The 22,678-nt window shown below is 44.1% G+C and overlaps 1 protein-coding gene across 1 annotated transcript in view; it reads right to left on the reverse strand.

Moving 5' to 3' along the window:
- Positions 1-2,374: 2,374 nt before the first annotated feature.
- EVA1C (eva-1 homolog C (C. elegans)) overlaps positions 2,375-22,678 on the reverse strand; it is a 26,336-nt gene continuing 6,032 nt past the window's right edge. Inside the window, exons 4-8 of the mRNA XM_009870452.1 lie at positions 20,340-20,492; positions 9,561-9,704; positions 5,106-5,177; positions 4,244-4,333; positions 2,375-2,909 (exon numbers count right to left, since the gene is read on the reverse strand). Coding sequence (XP_009868754.1) covers positions 2,509-2,909; positions 4,244-4,333; positions 5,106-5,177; positions 9,561-9,704; positions 20,340-20,492 — 860 coding nt within the window. The 3' untranslated portion in view covers positions 2,375-2,508. The remainder of the gene's footprint in view (positions 2,910-4,243; positions 4,334-5,105; positions 5,178-9,560; positions 9,705-20,339; positions 20,493-22,678) is intronic.

A 22,678-nucleotide genomic window follows, 5' to 3' on the forward strand; every position in this document is an offset into this window, starting at 1 on the left:
GACAATGGGCATGAACTGGAAGACAGGAGCTTCCCTCTAAACATCAGGAGACACTTTATCACTGTGAGGGTGACCGAGCACGGGCACAGGTTGCCCAGAAGTATGGCGGGGTCTCTGTCCTTGGAAGTAATTCAAAAGCCAGCTGGGCATGGCCCTGGGCAACCGGCTCTGGGAGCCCCTACTTGAGAAGGGGGATTGGACTAGATGCCCTCCAGAGGTGCCTTCCAACCTCAACCCTTCTGTGAGCCTGTGGCCACCCCTGGGACATGCTAATTTTACCTTAGACTTGAGCAAAATGAAAGTCTGGTGGAAAGACTAACTCCCAAGTTTTGTTATGGTGTCAGCTTCAGGACTAAAACGCCACGGAGGTTACAGATAAAGAATGAGAAAAGAAAATACACAAATTTTAGTGAGCATAAACTCCCAATAGATCAGCTTTTTAGGAGGGAGTTTAACTGGGGCTCAGCATTTTGGGGAGACAGTTGGAGCAGGGCCTTGTGCTGGGGATGGGGCAGCCCCTGGCAGCCCCTGCCCTCAGCCCGGCTTGCTGAGTCTTGGAGTTCAGCCTGCACTCTGCAATCGAATGATGGCCTCTTTGGAGGGTTAGTAAGAGAAAGAAGATCCTTTTCTTACTAGCACGGTCTGTCAGCAGGGGGAATTGTTGAGATGTAGATCAGGCCCCTTCTGACCAGGAAATGGGTGGCACTTGCCTCCATGAGTCATGAGGAAAGAGCTGTCCCACACACAGGCAAGGCTGGCAAAAGGAAAGCCTGCCTTCTTCCACCCTCAGGGCAAAGGCACGAGGTTCTCACAGATCAAAAACCCCACTATCATGTGGTGGCACAAGCTACGATGACCTTCTCTTGGGAAGGGAGAGAGCTGAGTGGCAGTGGGCGTGCAGCCAGGCTGCTGGGCTGTGCCAAGCATTTCACGCAGTTTCCCTGTGCCACGGGTGACCTCAGTTCTCCATCCATCTCCTCAGCCTCTCTTTCTTCCGCTGATAGGGTGCTAATTGCTGCTCAGATTTTTTCCAGCTGAGCATGGGATTGCGCCTTAGTCATCTGAGCAAGCCCCCTTCCTCCCTTTAAAGTTTTCCCATGCTTCATTCAACTTTGTGTCAGAAGGAAATGACAAGTCATGTCACTTCTTTCCAAGGGTTTCATACTACTTCACTCTACCTAGACGCACAGCGTCTGAGCGGGAAAACACAATGAACTCATGAAGAATTACCAATAGGAAGTGACATTTTTCCTCCTTTTGTTCAGTAAATTCCCTATGGACTGCAGTTAAAATATTAGGGACATTTTATTTAAAGACAGGAAGGTTGTGTTTTCAACTTAGATGCATTTCTGATTTAATTTTCTGTCCGACTGAAACCAACCTGACTGGTCTGAAAATCTTGAGAATACAACCTTCAGTCAAGTGCTGGCTCTCAATCACACTTTAATATCAGAAAAAATGAACACAACCTTCCACTTAGGAAATATGTGCTCTTAGTATGTGCCAACTTCAAGAGTCTTTTATGAAAACTGCCATTTTCAAGCCTGTGCTTCACAGATTTGCCAGCACAGGTAGCAGCAGAACTACATCTCAGGCAGGTATCTTCTGATGGTTGAACCTTTTACTTAACAGCAGAGCACCAAAGGTCTGGAATGTAGATTGGGTTTTGCCCTCATGTCCACTCTTCAGCAGTGCTTCTCCTCCTAGGGCAAACCTTATCTGGTAGTTCTGTAGAGCTGAAACTGTAGAGTCTGAGCGGTATTTTGAATTCTCTGCACACCCAAGTGTGCCTGACTTCAGCTGCTGTTACATGACCATCAAGAGGACTGCTACTAAGGAAACTAGTTCTCTCACGCTGAAAATTTTCACTGAAATCTCAGGCACTTCTTTGCAGCTTAGTTTCCAGACCTCCCAGCCTAGAGGGAGACCCTTCTCTCACATCTCTCTTCTAAGTAATTGCATCAGCTGGACTCAAATGAGCAGAATTTAACCCCCTTGCAATCAGGATCACTGTTACCAGAGGAACCGGATTTATTAGGGAAAGGAAACAGCAGAAAACTCTCAAGAACGTGTGCTCAATTTTACTTTGTCCTGCTCATTCTAGTAACAATACTCATATTTCTCATCAATAGAGCACATTCAAATGTAATTTATGAGCTGCAACACGCTAACTGGTTAGAAGCACCATGTCCTAGTGCAGCTGTTTCTTCAGGTTATGCTGCCTAAATATTTTTGTCCTTTTAAAATATTTCTTAACTTATACATATAATTGATCTCAAATTACAGTGAAAAGTAATTCATAGCATAACTCAAAACCGTGAAAGCTTGTAAGTGTGTGTTTTTTGCAGAATGATTTATAGACAGTCGAGGGTTTGAAACTCTCCTTTTATTGCATATATTTCTTTTTACTTTACAAATAATTATACGCAACGATACAAATGTTCCTTCACAGAAGGTACATTTCTTTTTAAAAAAAAAAGGACTAGGGCATCATCCAAAATAAGCCATTTATTGTTCATTAATATAAAAAGTATTCATATTTCTAGGAGGTGTCATATCCAAACCACTGTTCATCCAAATTTCTTGTATGATCTGCTCCCTGCGCTCTATCCTTTCAGCCAGTTCCGCTGCCTCTATTGAATTATAACCTGAGTAAGAAGGTCTGTAAAGTCCTGCTACCTCATCCTGGACGTCTGAATCAGAGGAATCTTCCTCTTCTTCCTCCTCTTCCTCCTCATTTTCACTGTTCTCATCCACTTCGTCACTTTCTGGCACCAAGTGATCTTTCTTCCTGTGCAGTTTCTGGAAGTCATTTGAGCATGACACGCGGATCACCAAAGCACACAGCGTGAAGATTAATCCCACGCAAACGCTGGACACAAACAGGAGAGCGGCTCTTTCAGGGTGATCTGAAATCAGAAAGCCAGGGCTTAGACACTTCACAAACTCTGCCAAAGTCTAGCTACATGAAAAATCAGCTGCCATCTCTGAAGCATCCCACATTAGCTGTAACGGTGGAGGGTGCCTCGGGGGACATGGGATGCAGGAAGGTTTTTTCTGTCATGCACTGAAACCACCTTGCACTTGCTGTCTGAACGCTGCCACCTCTGCCTCTTCAGGTCACTGTGCAAAAGTCCCAGCCTCTTAATAAGCCTACAAAATAACAACATTATCCCATCTTTTTATTAGCAGCCTATTAGCATTCACAACCACCTACTAGAAACATGCACTTTTTTTTTTTTTTTTCACCCAGCCATCCTGCCAAAATGGGCCTTACCCTCATGAAGAGGGCACATGGGAAGAGCAACACTGGGCTCCGCAGAGCCAGGGCAGCATCTCCAGGCCAGGCTGGGTGGGGAGCATTTTTCTTCCTTGAGACAGTCTGAGATCACTTCTCAGTATAGCAACAAATGAGACAACATGTGGAAATGGCTTTTCTCCATGGGTTGTCAAACGCAACCCTGGCTGCTTGGTATGTTGCCTTGGAGGTCTCAAGGGCGGTGGGGTCTAGGGGTTGGAGAGAGCTGCTGGGGGCAGCTGGGTACTGCTGTGGGGACAGGCTGTCTCTCCATGCCGGCAGGCCACGGCTGCTCTTTGTGCTGGTGCAGAAAGCCAGTGCAAAGGCTGGGGCACGATGCTCGACAGCCGTGTGGTTCGTGGCATTCAGCAGAAGAGCAGCAGTTTTAGCTCCAGAATCGCTTCTCAGCATCAGCCTTTGCTCGCTTCCATACTTTGTGACTTCTCCTGTGGTGTTAAGAGATATGGTGATGACGAATTTACTTGCCTAAACAAAACTTGCCTTAGTGTTGCTAAGTCACAAAAACTGCCATATCCCATTCCAGTGATGGGTTTGGGTTGCGGTTTTGTGGTTTTCTTTTTTTACTGCTCCTTGATGATCCTTACATGTACGCAAGCCAGCATTTCCAAAAATGGATGTCTCCAGCACTGCTCCCAGATCAGGACCAGGTTTTCAAAAACACAACAACCAATAGTCTCCATTGGAAATACTCATAAAAAATATTTTGGCTGCAGTCTCTAGAAGAGTTTGGATCCTTCAAGATGGAAAATATTCTATAAATATCAATTAGGCCGTGATTGTCCCATCCACAAGTCTGTGATTATATTGTAATAATATCATTACTATAAACATGGGATGACCAGTTGCGACCTTCTGAGGAGATCCTCCTTTTTCCCAGAATGCCATAATCTAATGAATCAAACAATCTCAGTTTTATTTTCCTACCTCTAATGTATGCAAATGTAGCCAAGGAACTGCTAACAATAATTCCATCTTTCTTTGGAAGTCTTGATTCCTTTGGATCAAGGTCGACACCTGTGACACAAGACAGTAAAGCAAAGTTAATCAAATCATAGATGATGAATCTTCTAAACTGATATTCACCCCAAAATTTTAAACTAACAAGTCCACCTAAAACACAGGCAGGCCCACACTGTGCAGTTGTAATGTTGCAGAATGTTAGACCAAACAACAGCTGATAAATAAATATTGAAATAAACTATACATAAAAAATTATTGAAAATATTGCATATCTAGAAAATGTCAAATTTATTTAAAATATTCTACTACCAAGTGATACTCCTTGCCTACTCCCATTAAGGTTTCTGAAATAATTGTACTTTGTTAAGCTTCACAGCTCTGAAATGGAATTCCCCACCCACTCACTGCACTACACTCCCACTGTCGATGACAGGGAACAAGCATCAGCCACATCAGGAATCTTGTTGCCTTTAAAGAGAGCAGGTGTTGGCGCAACTCTTAAGTGACTCTTCACCGTGAAACAACCACAGTTTCTCTTTTACTTTCCCCATGGTTCACTCAGAGCTGGAGGACAGCTCGCTGCTTGTGGGTAGGTCTGGATGGGTCACTCGTTTCGCAGCGTTGCTGTGCTGGCAGGACCGTGCTCAAGCAGGTCCTGTCCCGCTCCCAGCCCATCACGCTGCCCTCTGAGGGGAAGAGCAGCTGTTCCAGCAGGGTTTCCACTACCTCGTCCCACCTCCCTCAGACCAAGCTCTGCAGTGGGAAAACGTCCTGATTCAGTCAAAGACAAAGGAGAACAAATTGTATTTTTTTGTATGGTACATACCATCATTCTGTTTGACATTAGATTTGCTATCGGGGACCAGAGGGTTGACAGCTGCGAGGATAAATTTAGGAACTGAAAAGACAAAAGACAAATTGTGTACTGTTAGTTTCAGGAACCAGATCCTCAGTTAATTACCAATCCCACTACTAATGCTGCATTTATTAATTGGGTTTCTGATGGTGCTATTGAAGGCCTTGGAGCAGGTGGCTCCATTGCTCAGAGACCAGAGCAGGCACCTGCGTCCGAAGCCAGCATGGGCATGTGCCAGCCCCGCTGGTGTGCGAGCCTGGTGCCAGCACTGCAGCCAGCCTAAACGTCCTCGGTGGCCCCCGAGATGTTCCCTCACACCTGGAGGACAGGAGCATTTGCACAGGTGACGTGTAGTACAGCCCCAGGCAGAGCTACGGCAGAGGAGAGATCTTTAGGTCACTTAAATAACCACTATCACAGCTGCTGCAGCATCGCCTTGACTTTTACTAATCTAGTTCTACTCTAACCCTGATGCCTGGCAAATACCCCAGGAGATGAGCTGTGCCCAGTGACATGTCCTCCTCCCTCCAACACCACCCACAGATTTGGCACCTCGAGAGGCACGGCGCTGGGATGCTGCGGCATGGGATGGTGGCAAAGAGCCATGCTGCTCACAGGGCTGGGACTGGAGTTTGGAGGTAAAAGAGGTGGGAAAGGGAATAAAGTGTCTGCGAAGAAGACTGAAAGGAGGGTGGGGTGAGTAGAAAAGGGGAAAAAAGGGCAAGTGCAGCAGGCAGAGCAAGGCTAAGAGATGGCATAAACAGGCAGAGAGCCAATAATTTTCACCTAAAGATCAGTGAAACACCAAAGAGGACAGATAACGCTGCAATTTCTTGCTACAGACTAATAAGGGCAGCTCTGGACCTGTGGCTGGATTCACGCACCAGCCTGCACAGAGCTCTAGGAAGATCAATGCAGCTGCACAGGGACCTGCCCCCTTGTTTTCTGTCCCCTTGTTTTCCACCCCAGAAGGAGTGTGATGACCAGTACACAGGAGACAAAACTGGCTGATAAATTCAGGATAAACTGGGTTAGTCAGATGCTAAACTGCATCTAGACACTGACTTTAGATGAGGATCATTCACTGCAGTTCTCAGATAAATGTTTAAAATCTTGTGTGACGTCCTCTGCAAAGTCACTGAGATGAATGGTCACCAAGGAGGAAGGTGAGCAGGGTGGGAAGAGATGCGCTGGGTGAGGCTGGGCTGCGTCTTTCTCATTTCATTGCTTTTTTTCCCTTAAAATAACTAAAAGAGCAGGTGCATCATGCAGACAGGGAGAGTTTGCCTACTCTGTGTTAGATGAATGGGCCCTTCAGATACCCAGATCTTGGCACCTGTTCCCAGCACTATGTGAAGGCAGATTGATTGATTTTCAGACTGACGGAGGGGGAAGGTAAGGAAGAAATTTCAAGTATGAAGTGCACCTCTATCTCACGTAGAAGTACTTGCCAACAAATAGCGCTAGGAAAGTTAAATGGATCAGAGGAGACTGAACTTCGAAGCTTAGCATAGTTTTCATTTGAAAAACAACTAAAAATAGCACATCTTTCCCAGCAGAACTCTTCTTTGTGTGTGTACTTGAAGTTTTAGCTGTTTCCTTTCCTGATGAAGGAATTTTGGGGGGCTCTTAGCTCCTGTTTGCATTAGAAGGCCAAGAGAGAGAGGGGAGAATGAGCTCATTTCTATTTTGGCTTGTACCTCGTCGTAATTGTCCACTGTCTTCCAGTGACAGAATATTTTTGGTGGTGCATGAGGCAGACAGTGAGCAGGTTGGTTGGTTTTCAGACTGCACTCTGAATTTGCAGGCCCGGCTGTTATGAACAATGTGCACACGTTACAAGCAACGTCCTGGGACGATGCACCGTCCCCAGTACCTTTGTGCGACCTGAAGCTCCTGTCACTCAGCCTGGTGCCCAGCTGGGGGCTCCTTCCCCTGTGCTGATGTTCCTCCTGCTCCCCTCCCAGGGGGATCTTTCCAGGGCTTTGCTTGATACAGGACTGAGTCCTTTCCCCATGACTTCCCATCAGGTTTGAACAGCTATTTAATAGACTATTCAAATATTTGTTGTAAGGGGATGCCTAACTCAAAATGGCATGGACAAAAGAAAGCTCCTGACTGCTTGCGTTCTTAATTTTTGTTATGGCTTCATTTCAGACAGGAGGACTTTAACCAGGATAAGCTGCATCAGGTCGCTGAACAAAATAACTGGTACTAGCATGAGGAATTTTTATCAAGATAATCACATCTATACCACAACTTGTGCCAGCACGACTGTCAAGTAGGGTAAGAATCAGTCACCTACCGCAAGCTGCCAAAGGCAGCCCACAGCCAGGTTTTGAACGGCATCCAGGGAGTGCAGCTACAATGCAGGGCATCAGGAGCTGTGCTTCCTGAGAGAGGCTCCTGAAGTCCAGCCTCAGCAAGAGCCAGGAGATGTCACCTCATGCAGACATGAGATAATGCTGAGCAGGTAATCGGGAGCACTGAGACTGCAAGAAACCAGCACTTCCTGGCTCCTGCTAAGTTTTCACTAGCAGGAATTAACTGCAAAAACAAAAATGCAGCCAGACACACTAGCCCTAAATGATTGCTGACCACTGAAGTGGGGAGTATGATTTTTTTCACATTCCTGACCATGTTGAAAACACTTTCAAGTGTGGCACAGCCCTCAGAGAATGTGGTCTGGTCTGTTGTGCTCCTGTCACTTCAGGGAGAGGCCTATTTACCTTATCTTGGGAAGCACCAGGTTAGCAGGGATCTTCTAGGGAGGGAAAAGAATGTAAAATGTCATTCTGGAATATGCCTGAACTCTTCCCATGTTCGCTAGATGATCTGTAAAATAATTAGACCTGCAAATCATTGGCTAATGCTTCAGATTGCAGAGCTCGGTAGGATTTGGCAGAAGAAAAAGTCTTCAAAATGTGCCAGCAACACACAAGAACACTGTTACCCACATGTTTTTGCAAAAACCACTTCACTAAATAATAGAACGCATAACCTCACTGCAAACTCACTCTGGTTTTCTAGTAGGCAGACGTGCAAGAAAGAATAATCTGTTATAATTGATTATCCTTACTCTAATTAAAGAGAATTCCATTAATTCATTCACAAAGTTACTGTAGTAATGCATGAACGCAACTGCACAATCATATAACATATAACATATTAGTGCAAATGCGGATCTCCAGCTCTCTTCAACAATATAAGGCTGAAATACTGCAACGCGTCTCACCTGACAACTAACTCAACGGAGAGACTGAAAAACTCTCACGCCAGCAAGGAAGCAGCCAAGGCTCATTTTCCTCTGATCTTTAGGTGCGTAGTGATCTGGTAATCAATCCTACATCGTTGTTCCCAAAAGCATGTCTCAGATAACCTGTGCCCTTTGACCACTACTCACCAGAGATGCAGCAAAAGGACTCCGTGATACGTCCCCGAGGAGCTACTGCTGTGACTCTCTACAGACCAGAAAGAGCCAGGAAGGAGCAGGGTTGGCAGCTTCCCAAGCGGTGCAGAGTAAGCACAGCAGTAACTTGGTGAAAAAGCTTTTACGCACCCTCCTGAAAAAATCACCCCCGACCCTCATGCCTCCACCCCACAGGCAGTGGAAAACAGAAGCTGGGGAAATCTGTTCAAGGTTTAAAAAAAGCAGCGCCATTCCTAAAATCGGGCACTACTGAAACAAGGCACTGCACTGAGGTTCCACAATAACTTTTCTCTTGCTTTTGTTGATACTACACTTTGCTGGCCTATGGCCTTTTCTTTTGAGAAGAAGAGTTGTAACGAATTCTGCTATGCCCTGATGTACACATATTAGTTTATGGCAAAGAATATGAAGAACTGTTCCCTCTTGTCTGAGGAATGAGCAGAAGCAGGCTTCATTTCTGCAAGAGATGTAAAACTTCAAACCTTTACTTTTAGTGAGACTTCGCTCATGAGAAAAGACATCCCTATGCCTGGCTAAAGGCTGTAGGTGTGCTCATGTGAACCAGATTTCAGGACTGGGCTTGCACACAGTGCTTCAATTATGCTGGACTGCTTTACCCGCACTGATGGCAGGGATGTCAGGTTATTTTTCCTAGCTCTCTTGCAGGTGAATTCTGTAGAACAGACTCTTATTTTTATAGCATTTCTCAAAATATTAATCCATACACTTTGTGTCTTATTGTCAAGAATACTTCTATAGGAAAAAAATTCCCTTGATGCCCAAGTTTACATTAGGTGCAGCTCTGCCTATGGAATTGTTTGCATACTTTGGTTGTTCTTGTATGGCTATGTCACAAACTTCCTATGTTAAAAGGGGAGACTGAGGAAGCCACTGTGTGCATGTGTGTGTGTGTGTCCATATGTGTACACCATTTGGCACTGTTTTCCTTTGCGAGCAGAAAAAGGGCTTGAAAATAATCATGCACTTGCTCTTACCACATGCATAGCTGACGTTAAGGTATTTTGTCACTCCAGGTAGGCACGGACTTCCAAATTCCCGGCTAGTGACAATGATTTTGCATCTCTGTTTGCCATAACACCTTTTTGACAAAACCTCTAGTGCCGCGTAAGACAAACAGTCTGAAAGAAAAATACATACAATAAATATACAACACTAGTGTTATCAGAAACGACAGCTGCTATATGCATGACTAGAGATACACATCTGCAATCAATTTCAGGCATATGTTTGCCTAAGCAGGAGTTCAGAATTAAATATTAAGATTTGTCAGTGCAAGGAAGTCAGCCACAATGAAAATGTGAGCTGTATCATATTCGCTTCCAGGTGCATGCTAAGGTCACCAGGAGATTAATGTCAAGCTCCAAACAAGGTGCTCAGTGTAAGCCCTCCTTTTTCTCTTCATGATGACTTGGAAAAAAAGAAGCACATCCAAGCAGATCTTCATCTATTCCATCTCAAGATAAGTGTGCAAATAAAGGGACGTGTAATGCTGTTTGTAGGTCTTTCTCTTGGTCCCGGGGTTATTGAGATGACTTGACTGGGTTCCTAATTTCAGTTCAAGTCAGGTGAGATCAACTTTTATGTGTCGCAACAGCTAGGGCTACAGTGATGTTCGGTGTATTAAAGGTAGCTTTTGATTTATTATGCCTGTCGCTGGTAGGAACCATTCTGCCGTGGCGAATAGGTCAAAATGGGCTCAATATTTAACCAAGGAAACATTTGGCTTCTTCCTTCCATACCAAATTCCAGGCTGTTCTAGTAAGACTGCCACCACAAGCCAACTCTGCATGCTTAAACCAACCCCAACAGCATTTGCACTGCACTACCTTTGTGCCCTTGTCACATGGGGTAACCCACATCATTTTCCAAGCAGCTTAAACTACCCCTGGCTTTGTGCAGATGAAGAGGGTCCAGACTGCTGAACTTCTCCCTGTGGACTGAGCAAGAAGTATGTGCCAGGTGTGAAAACCTGCCTTGCCAACATCTACGCACAGAGTCGAGATTTCTTTATTCAAGACTTCTTTGTGCCTTCTACCACAATTTATGAAAGAATAAAACTTGATTAGCAGGAGTTTGCACTGATACTGTAATTATTTGAGTGGGGAAGTGTGTGTATTGGATAAACTTTAAAAAATCTACTTTTAAAAAAGGAAGAATGTCTCTAGATGTGATTAAGTTCGTAGTATCCACATGTGCTAAACAACAAGCCTCAAAGTAAAAATATCCCTTAGTTTGTTTTCAGAACAGAAAGTATGCAGAAAAGACAAGTCTGGAGTAAGTAATACTTTCCTAAAGCTATCTGCTTCCAGTCAGTGTTACCTCACGCATTTTGGGAGTTTCTGTGAATGACAGATATTTCTTACTCTAGTCTTCTGAGTCTTTGAGACTGGAGTTCTTGAAAAAGAAGACTGGCATTTAATAAGTGAAAATGGGGCAGATTTGTTATTTTTAGAGTTAAACCCCTGACACCACTAAATAAGTCGTACACTTGAATGGAGCCATTGGGAGATACTGGGCGGATCTGCATTTGGCAAAGAGCTCGCAGGCTACCTGTGGACATGGGTTTTTGGGGGAGCAATTCTTCCTCTGTCTTTTCAGAGACCTAAATTCCTAATGACCATGTGTCCTGGGAGGCTGCTGGGCAGGCAGGGCACGCTGACCTAAAACACTGGGTAGTTCTGATTAACTCAGCCATTTTTGTTTTCCTCCCTGGGGATTTTAGGTAAGTAAGGATATATTTGGGTGGACATTTTAGGCAGCCGAGTAGCTTTATTTTGGCAGGTACAGAAACAACTGAAGAATATCAGGAAGAATTATCAGATGATTCATAAATGAATGGATTGGGAGCACGACAGCCATCTGGCAAACTGAATTATGTTTTCTACAAAATTTCCTGCCCTGGGAGCTACTGAAAGCATTTTAAAAGACAGGAGGCTGTCGTGCTGATGGTTTTCTACAAATTCAGTGATACAGTGAGTACACGTTTCATTTTGCCTTTGGTAGGTGTTTGCTCATGTTTCTGTGGGCGTTAATAGCTCCTTATCATCTATATTCATGTTGGATTTGGCTTCTCTCCCTGAGGAGTCAGTCGTCATATGCCTGCAGGCTCTTGGCAGGCTGGTTTTTGGAGAACTCCCAAGGCTCGCCTAGTGTCACAGGTGAGTAAATGCAAACTAAGGATGGCTTGCTTTTGCCACCATGGATGTCGACTGGAAAGACCTATAACAAAACAAAATCCTATTTAACAGCTTCCTGTGATCTAAAAAGATGTTGACTCTTAGTGATTCAGTGGGAAAACGTTCTAATTTCTTCTCCCTGGTTTATGTGCATCCTCACTATCTCACCACTAGCTCTCCCAGCAGCTACGATGGCAGCTGAGCAATGATTTCAGCTTGGAGGAATTCTGTGTACTCGGCACCGAAGGCTGCTTTTCAACGACTGCAGCTTTGTCTGTACAGTCTCCCACAAGCAGACGTTACAGAAGCGCATCTGCAGTGATGCCAGAAGAATCAGTGTGTGCTGAAGAGATGTTCAAGCTAGTTTCAACCAAACTGTTTGGAGTCTAATAGCAATCTAGCTACTGCAAAGCAGAGCTGGCGCTAGAAACAACTTATCCTCCTTCTGGTCAAACACCTTACTGCAGGTTCTGAATGAGGAGAGGATTCAGTCGGTGCTGTGATTTCAGTAAATGAGCGAATGGTCCCACGGCACGGTCCCCAAACAAATTGCCGCTCAGGAGATGAACATAAACATGCAATGCATCTTCCTGCTGAACATCTAAGTAGTGTCTGAGCCTCACATATGCTTATGGGGCTTGATAAATTGGTACCACACATTTAAAATAAACTGCCTCTTGAAAGGCACGGTCCTAGCAAGCTAGAAGGCTGGTGGCATCCACCAGCTGTGGCAAAAAAAGGCAGCACTGTGTGGCTGGGAAAACACTCCATTCTTCATGCTTTTCTCCCAAAGTTGCCTGCTACACACCAAGACTGTCGGTGGATCTTTTGAAACAGACACTTATATGGACGGCATGGAGATACGGGTGTCAAGAAGAGGTTCTTAATGCAGTAATAAACTATCAAATCTGGCTGCAGCTATTTAACAGTTAGAGTAGAAAGCCTTTTTTTCTGGAGGAAAGGCTCTTTCAGCTCCCTAATTAGCTTTGTTTAGGAAAGTTTTTGGCATGCAAATGATGTGCCATAAATCACACAGGCTTTAATGAGAAGCAATTTGTCTTCTGGTTTCTTAAAGCTTCTCTCAATTCAGACAGGAGGAGCTTCCCCTCCTTTTCTTTCCTCCCTGCCACACAAGATCCACAGGTGATGGAGCAGCCAGAGCTGGTTTGAGCTTCTCCTGCCGAGCTCTGGCAGCAGCATTCCCGTCACACCCACTCTAAACGTTACTGATCGTGGACTTCTCCCGCATCACTATGCACAGGGTGAGCCTCAGGACGTGGTGGATAGAGGATGTGTCTCAAATGTCGAGTGACATAAAAAGTAACGCACTGGTGAAGGACCAGGGCACCCAAAAAAGAAACCTCTCCACAATCTGTCACTCCAATACTGGAGCCCAGCTGCTTTCTTGCTTTCATCTCAAACTGCTGGTTTATGCTGCTTTAAGCTTTCTGGGCTGTGCCTACCCACCAAAGAATAAGGAGCTTGCTTTTAAAATCAACTGAAAGCAAAGATTTCACACTAGCAAATCGGGATGGCTTGTGCTTTGTGGAGCCCAAATATCAGCTCTGCGGATAAGAATTGACAAGGGGAAACTATAGAGTTCAGAGCAAGCGAAAGCTGCATACTCCTAAAGAAAGTTACCATAATAATATGGTAATTTATGCAAGACTATGGCAGGCAGGGTCCTGCCTATGCATCAGAAAAGGGCCATTTGAACTGCTGATTCTAGCAAAACCACATAATCTGATCAGCAGCGCTTAAGAAAAGTGTTGCTGATATCTTTATATTCCAGGTCCAAGCATTGTCAGTAAGCAAGGCAGGACAGTATGCTAAAAATACTACTTACTGCCAGCACAGGCCCTTCCTTGGAAGTGAATACAGCGCCAAGGCTTTCTGAAAAGCTGCAGCCTCCCTCTCCTTCTCATCACAAGCGCCTGTTGTGAGGTCCTTGTAAGCCTGCATGAGATTAGCCCATTGCTTGGTTTTATTTACAAGCAGCTGAGTTCAGAATTCAGTCCATAAGTATTTTGCTCAGAAAAAAAAAATCCACCCTGGTCTTTTTTCTCACTTTCTTGCCCATGCATGTGCACAGAGTGGGGGTTCCATCTGCCAGCACAAATACCGAGCACAAGAGACAAGCAGAGCTCCACGCTCGCTGGTGGCAGCAGGAACCAGACTCTCTCTACTCAAACGCCTGTTGTTCTGTTTTGCACCATTTGGATCCGTGTGTACACAAGCAGGGGTTCCTTGGCTTATTTTAGACTCTAGTGCCAAGTGTAGCTTTCCAAACAGTTCAAAAATCTAAGCTAGAAAGAACTATACACAAGAAAAGCCCTGAACTGCTAGTAAAGAAAAAAAACCAAAAAAAACCAAACATGGATGAAGTGATGTGCATCTGAGTGTGCTTCAAGCAACTTCAAACAGCTGCTCAGACAAATGTGACCTTCCCTGTTCACCTCATCAGAAAGTCAACTGGACTCTAAGGATGGTGGCCACTCTCTCCTTCACTTTCAGACAATCGCTTCTCATCCTGCCACTGCTTTGAACACCTTTTCTTTTTGGGGAGCTTTGCCTTGACAAGGTTTGTCAGCTCCAAGGGCTGCGATGGTTCCTGCAGGCACCTTTTGGTGTCCAAAATACCTACTAAGCTTCCCAGTTTGCTCTGGCTGGCAGGGACAAGGAACTTTTCATATCTGATGCCTGCACACAGAGAGAGCTGACTTAAGGATTTTTGTGGTGGAGGCAAAATGGAACAACTTTATCATCATTTTTGAATCAATAAAATTCAGTTGATCACTGTATCCCACACCCAAAGCAGCAAGGCACTAGTGCAAAGGGAGATGTGAAACTACCCCATGTCCCCAAGCCCTGGTCCTGCTCCACCTGCCCCATACACACCATCCCTCTGCCTTCACAGCTGGAGCACTTTTGCTTTTTCATGGTGTTCCTGTAAGAGGTGCTGTGTTACTAAAATAACCGCTCTGCAGCTTCAGGTTTCTTCCGCTCTGGAGCCTGCCACTTGGATGACTGCCCACAGGGCTTGTGTTTGAAATCAGCCCCACAGTTAGCCAGTAAAGATATGCTATGCGGGTGACACTCAGGAATGGAGGGTCATGCTCAGGAATGGAGGGGCATACTCAGGCCTTGAACCAGTGATACCTCGCAGTCTAGAAAGGATTTTGTCACCTTCTCTGTAGCAGCTCTGAGCTACAAGCTTCTCCCAGCAGTGGACTGGGCTCAGTGGCTTTTTAAATTAAGTTCTTCTCAAAGCGTCTGTAGTTCAATATCCAGCATTTCCTAAATTCTGGCCAACTTACACGGTTTGTGTTTCACGGCACCAAGAAGTCTATAGCTAGCATGAGCATAGCAACCTCAGTGTGTAAGGATTTACAGATCTGCCTATAGCCATTTGTATCTCTACTTCTTGAAAGAAGACGGCTGAGAGGGGACTTTATTAACGTATATAAATACCTGAGGGGTGAGCATCAAGGGGAAGGAGACAATCTCTTCTCAGTGGTGCCCAGCAATAGAACAAGGAATAATGGGTTTAAGTTAGAACATAGGAGGTTCCACCTCAATATGAGGAGAAACTTCTTTCCTGTGAGGGTGACGGAGCCCTGGCACAGGCTGCCCAGAGAGGTTGTGGAGTCTCCTTCTCTGGAGACTTTCAAAACCCACCTGGACGTGTTCCTGTGTGGCTGCCCTAGGTGATCGTGCTCTGGCAAGGGTTTGGACTAGATGATCTCCAGAGGTCCCTTCCAACCCCAAACATTCTGTGATTCTATGATTCATTTACATCTGCTCTCAAGAGACTTACTTATACAAGGGACTGGCTCACCCTAGGAGGAGTACACATCTCCTAGTAAGAGAAAAAAACAAAAAGCTCTTCAATCACTGTTTGTGAATAAGAGATGTAGGCCCTTTGAATTGTCCACAGTACTGACACAAAAGGAGAAAAAAAAAAAAAGGAATCACAGTTTCTCAAAATACTGCTATTTAATAAAATCATAACACCATCTTGGGCTGGAAGGAGCCTACAGGATTTTGGAAATCTCTTTTTCTTGCCTTGTTAACATCCCTTCTTCTTAGCTGAATGTCATTTCACTGGGAGAAGGGAATTAGGACAAAACCCAACCCCAGCGTATGTCATGCCATGGTCCAAGCTCTGATGAGTGCCAGAATTCTCTATCTCCCTTCTCAGCCTCCCAAAAGTGGGAATAGGTAACAGAGAGGGCTGTGCTGGAAAGGATCCTACCTTCCAGCAGTGAAGATACGTAATTCAGGGCTCTTCTGGTCATTCGTGACCAAGGGAATACATATGTGACCAGCCAAAGCACATCTAGGTGAAATTTCAGGGAAGCAGATGTTAGTGTTCTAGCTTGCAAATTGCAACTAGAGGCGACCCACTATCAAGCCTTCTTTCAAGTGCTTTCATGTATTAACAAGAGTAATTTGCGATTTGAGAAGTGTTTGTTGACCTGAATCTTACTTGTACTCTCTATGGTAACCTGTTCTGGCACAACTCTTAAATCTTCTCTTTCCTCATGCACAGGTTAGTACAAATATAAAGGAGGTAGCATGTCAGAATATACAGCAACTCACACAGAAACAAACTGCTACAGTTTCCTGCTTTTGGTGCTGGATGCAACAGATTCCCCTAAGCAGAATTATCTACTACAAAACTGCACACAAAAAGACTTAGTTTTCTTGTGGCATTTTTTATAATGTTAGTAAAACAGGGAAGTTACTTTTCTGTAAATTCTGTAGTCAGTGCCAGTTATTTGAACTCCTGCACAAGCAAGACACTACTTGGAGTTTTCTTTTATTTTCCTGCGAAGATCCAGAGACTTACAATGGAATTAAATCTCTGTGATTCAGTGAACTCTGCCACTTACGGTAGGAGCTTACTTTGCAGAATGAACTTCCTGAAGACAAAATATCCTTAAATGCCTGGAGGTAAGATTTTATGCACTGTTCTTTGAAATGGGCAATGGTAACCACTCACAGGAAGGAGTGACTTTGATGGCAAGTCAGAGAGCAAGAGCAGAGACATGTAAAAATGCCATATTTCAGTTTGAGGGTGAAAGTAATAAAAAAAACCTCATTTAAAAAAAAGGCAAAATATTTAACAGTGGTCTTACATGGAGATTTCACATTCTTTTACAAATTCTTCCTCACTCTGACACCACATCAAGCAAGGCTGCTATAAGCACAGCTCTTAGTTTCTGGTCATTTTTAACAAAAACAACAAACATTTTGAAATGGAAAGTAAAAGTTACATAATTAGGTATCAGTCTTGGGACCCAGGTAGCAGCGTCTCATCAGCTATGGTACATAGTAAAGAGTTGCTTGTACTCAGTACTTCAAATCTTCACCCATATTCAAATCTTTTCTTTTTCTGAATCAAAACAGGGGCTTGAACATACATTTCCCATAATTCAGCCTGTGTGGGCTTTTCGGCTGGCTTTGTCTCACACTAAAGCTGTTCCACTGCCTAAGCAAGACACAGCCAGACCAAAGGACAGCTACACAGTAAAAGCTTTATCTAGCAGCGATGACACCATGATGCTATTGCTCTTCCTCCTCCTCCTCCTCTGTATTTTAAGTGGCACCTAATTTACATTATTAATCTAACTCAGAAAATTAGTTCCAAGAGGTGGCAGTCAGGCTCAGGATCCTACAAGTGCTCTGAGGCCAAACAGGTATCCCTAACACCAAAGATGGATTTGTATTCTCTATTTCTTATATGGAGAAGAGCCTTTACACTAAAGAAATTTTACATTTTCCTGTGTTCCCTTTGAAGCAAAGCTCTGAAAATCTGTCACTTGATTTCATAGACTGTCCACAGAAAAGCAATAATCCAGAATACTTCTGTCTCAGTCCAAAACTGCTGTTTGTCGTTAATTGCTTGTTAGCTATATTACATGTAACATGAGGTCACTGAAATCCAGAGTACCAAGTACCAAGTACTCCGAGCAGGACCACATCCAGTGTGGATAGATGCAAAACTTTGGAGCTCAACAGAGGCTTCCTATGTCTGTCATTAGGACCTACAGAAGACTTCTCTTCTGCATAGTACTAGAAAAAAAAAAAAAAGGAAAAAGAAAAAGCCTCATGGTTTCCCTGTGAGCCAGTGAAAGAAATGGAAGGGCTCAAGGACTGCTTTTAGGCTGAGATGCACAAACACGGGTAGAAACAACAATGGGTATGTGCTAGAGCAGATTTAGCTTTTGGTGCAGACATACACAAGTATGCGGGCTCTTATTCAGGAATGAAGAGCAGCTAAAGTAAGTTTAATAAATTGTTTCGTTAAAATCATGTTGACATTCAAATTCCCATTGCTTTCCCTGAGAGAAACATACGCAGACATTTAAAAAGCCTGATCCAGTCACATCTGTATATGCTTAAGTAGCCACATAAATAAGATTTAAGCTCAACATGGATAGATCTGAAGTCAATTGGATTTGGCTCCTGCATGCCAAGTCTTTTGTCATAACTGAATGTGTGCTCCCAAGCCACACAGGTGCTTCTGAAAATCATACTCACTGCAGAGGGTTACTGGTACCATGAAGGAAGAGGCCAAGCACTTTCATTAAGTAATGGGAAATCTATACAAGGATCTACCTTGCATTTGATTCAGGTTTTATGCTCTCTCCTGCTACCACAGTTTCATGTTGCTTTACAAAACACAAAACTAGCAGCAGTCAGGGTGCTGCTCAAGAGGTGTTCATATGCAGGGGGCCACAGCAGAGAGCCTGTTACTCTTACAAATTCTTTTATTTACACTGGGAAACTTCATCCAGTAAGAAGAGTTTGTAGTATTCTGATCCGTGAACACTAAGTGCTGACATTAGAGGCGAGTGATATCCAGAGATGAATGAAGTGCAAGAAATAAGTATGATGGCAGGCTTTCTCGATCAACAGAGCTATCTCTGTTCTGCCTTGCATCATACACTAATGCCATCATTAGGAAGGATGTATGGGTCTGTCAGAAACCTGCTAAAATGTTTCCTCCACAGAACAGACAGACAGAGTCTGTATGAAGGACCACACGATAGCCATTGTGAATCACAGACCTACCAATTTTAAATAGATTCTTGTCTAAGAACATAGGAGAGTTTTCAGCTAATACATTTTTAATAATATCTATGCAACTAAAGAGAAACATTGGCTTGCAGACAAACAGCTTTTAAGAATAATTATTGATCTATTCTTGATATTCAGAGATGCTTCTTATAAATTTCACTTGTAGTGTGTTTCTCAGGTCTAAAGTTCAGCCTTTGGAGAGGGCTGGCATCAGTCATACGAGCCCTTCCTGTAAGGGATTTGAACAGCACGCTTAGCTTGTGCTAGCTTTCTCCATGGCATGAAAATTTACCTTCATACCTTCAGCGTCAATTCATATGAGCATACCACTATACATTTTGTATTTAGTGATAAAAACTCTTACAAGTATGGTCCCTGCACCCATCCGGCCTGGGCCTCACAGCTGAGGCGCTACCACAGGCCAGGGAGCAGCCCCAAGAAGCAGTCTGCACACCGGTGTCCTGCTTTGAGGGTAAGAGTTTAGTAGTATGTACACAGGACATTCCTGCCTGCTGGACTTGATATCAGAGAGAAGTTCCTGACACGTTTAATTTTCTAGTATGCTACCACGGTCTTGGTGTCTTATCATACAACAGCATGAAAAGCAATGGACCCTGTCCTTACAGTCTGCATTTAAGTCAAGGAAGAGCTGGCAGAAGCAGAGATCAGAAAAGCAGGTTAAAATAAGACAAGGTGTTATGACACTTGGGTTGCCCAATCATTGTCAGAACTTGGAGGAAGAAGAGAGGCAAACAGCTGAGCTACGAGGATGATTAAGGGACTTGAACATCTCTCCTATGAGAAGAGACTGAGAGAGCTGGGGCTGTTTAGCCTTGAAAGGAGACGGCTGAGAGGGGACCTTATGAACATATATAAATATCTGAGGGGTGGGTGTCAAGAGGAAGGGGAGAATCTCTTCTCAGTGGTGCCCAGTAATAGAACAAGAAATAATGGATTTAAGTTAGAACATAGGAAGTTCCACCTCAACATGAGGAGAAATTTCGTAACTGTGAGGGTGACGGAGCCTTGGCACAGGCTGCCCAGAGAGGTTGTGGAGTCTCCTTCTCTGGAGACTTTCAAAACCCACCTGGACGCGTTCCTATGTGGCTGCCCTAGAGGATCCTGCTCCGGTCAGGGGGGTGGACTAGATGATCTCTAGAGGTCCCTTCCAACCCTGAATATTTTACAGTTCTATGATTTAGTACACATCACTCAAGTTCAAGCCAGCCAACAGAACTAGAGTTTTTGATATTAACCATACTAAGGACTGATTGACTGTTTGAAAGTTTATTACTTTGCTGCATTTCTTACTCTACGTTTCTCCCTCATACTGGGCAATTCTCTGAGTTTCAGAAATATTTTCTCTTACATATCAACCACTGTTGCTTTCAAAATGTCATTGCTCTCGCACCTGAAGTTTTCTCCCAGTCTGCTTCCTCCCTTCTTTGTGCACTTGCTTGGAGAAAGTCTATTGACAGCGTAAAAACATACCAAAGGGGGGGACACGCTCCACTTCTGTTGAGCAGCCGTTCTCCTCATGTGCCCGTCTGCCATAGGTGGCAGAGTAGATGATAAGGAACTTGGATTCCTGACAGTGGAGTTTCAGTTCCTGGTTTTCACATGCTGATTTGGTTTTGTATTCAGCTAAAATAGAAGCAAATAATAATACGGTAGCATGAGACAATTTACTTATCTGGACTGTTAATAGCAAATAGCAGCTTTTCTGCAAGTTCTGTTGTCACTATTACAACCAGAAACAAAGCCAAAAGCAAAGCAGAAGGTTTCCTCCAACTCAATTGCTCCCATATGACTATCTAAAGCCTTTCTGAAAAGAATTAAAAAAGTTAACTTTTGCCAATCTCCCCTCCCAGCAGAACAGTCTTCTCTCTCCTTCCCCGCCTGATTTCCTGGCCTGCTTTCCATCTCTGCTCAGTAGGAAAAGGCTTGTTCTTTCCTTTTGTCTCTCTCTAAGGACAACATTGCATCCTACGCCTACTTCTGATGCTCCCCCTGAGCACTGAGAGCCCTGAGAGCCGTCGACTTCTCATCAATCATGTGGACGGCTGGCACCGCCCAGTGCCACCGCTGCACAGCACCGAGCGAGTGCCAAAGAATGGAAGGCACAAAGGCACAGGGATGGGCCACGTACCCCAAGCCAGGCAGCACTCTCAGCTATATTTGTATGGCTTCACCAAGGTCAGTACTGGGGTTTCCCCAGGGCGTGACTATCCAGCACGGACTCATTTTGAAAGTTTTGCTGACAAAGCGGTGTGAATCAAGAGCCTGAGAAAAATACACCCCCTCCCTTTCTCAGCTGGCACAGGCATGCTGGCAGCACTCTCGGCACGGAGCTGGGGAAGCCAGTGACACCATCTTCCAGACAGCATGGTTTATCCCTCCTAGGGAGCTGGTTAAAATCTGCCATCTGTCCCAGGAGGTCTCTGGCTGGCCTAAGCAGCCGCTCTGCTTGTAGCATTTTACCACTCAAGTCTTCTTAGTCCAGGTATGGTGTAGTAAACCTTTTTTATGGCAGATAAGGCCAGGGAGAAGGGTTTATTCTGCTTCGTTTTTTGTCCTTCGAAAATGTGAAAACAGGAAAAGAAGGTTCCTGAGCTGAGCAGGAGAAAAGGGAAACCTTATTGTTACTGAGTGGTATCCCTATGAGTGGAGTGTGAGTGTCAGTGCTAAGGGAACTGGAGACAGAAAAACTTCCTATCTATTCAGTAAAGAAAACATTATTGTTCCATTTAGAACAGATTAAAAAAAAATGGGTTAATGTTCTTCTAATAGTTCAGTTTCTTCCATTCGAGCATATCAGCAGTCCAAGTTTAAGTCTAAAAAGAATGATTTTTAAAAATGCTTGACCTGCTGCAGATTGTTATCTCTGCAGAAGCACCTGTCATACCACACACCCATGAAAAGAGAGGCTCTGACCCAAGGGCTGACAGCCTAAGGCTGTGCTCTGTGTCTGCAGGCTGTGACCCTTGCTTGCTGGAGCAGCTACAGAAGCACAGACAGCAGCAACAAACTCACAAGTGGTATAAGACGAGGGTAAGAATACAACAGAGACCTCTGCAGAGACACAGCAACAATACTTTCACATAGATGAAAAACTAAGGGATTCAGGCAATTGCTTAAGTGACCACTTATACTCAAGTGATCTCCTGAGTAAGGATGTTTTGCACAATCAGGCCTAACAATATTGGTTTCTTACCTACAAATACAACTTTCTTGTCACGTGAAATCACATAATTTGCACTGGAACTGGACTATTCCTCAATTCTGAAAGCTGTACTTGCTGTTAAGTATGTTTTGGATGAGCTTTTGTAAAATTCAGATCACAGAGAATATTACACAATCAAAGTAGCTCACTTCCAGAGGGAAAAATATTAAGCAGCTTATAAAAATAACAAATAGTATCCCAATCCACTTTTGATCCATAAAAAAAAGATTTCTAATGACACAGACACAGTTATGACACTCAAATCCATCTACAATTAATAATGTGGTAGTGGTAACATGTAAAAAATAATTTAAAATATTATGATAATAAAACAGATTAAATTTTAAATTTCAGAGGTTTTATTTCACTGTTGTCCCAGTAAACCTCCCTGGGAGTTTTTCTGTCAGTGCTTTGCCAAAGGTAAACTCTGCCTACTCCATTCCCATATCTCTGCTCTGACTTCATTACTCTGCATAAATTGGCCTTTCAGTTTGCTTGCCACCCTTGTTCCTATTCCACCAATGATGTCTATCTTAATGCTCTGATTAAAGAAAACATCTTGTGCTTTCTCCTTTAGTTGTGGGATGGCATTTCTGAGTTGGCTGCT

This window comes from Apaloderma vittatum, unplaced genomic scaffold (assembly GCF_000703405.1).
Source record: "Apaloderma vittatum isolate BGI_N311 unplaced genomic scaffold, ASM70340v1 scaffold15275, whole genome shotgun sequence".
In the NCBI taxonomy this organism is placed as follows: Eukaryota; Metazoa; Chordata; class Aves; order Trogoniformes; family Trogonidae; genus Apaloderma; species Apaloderma vittatum.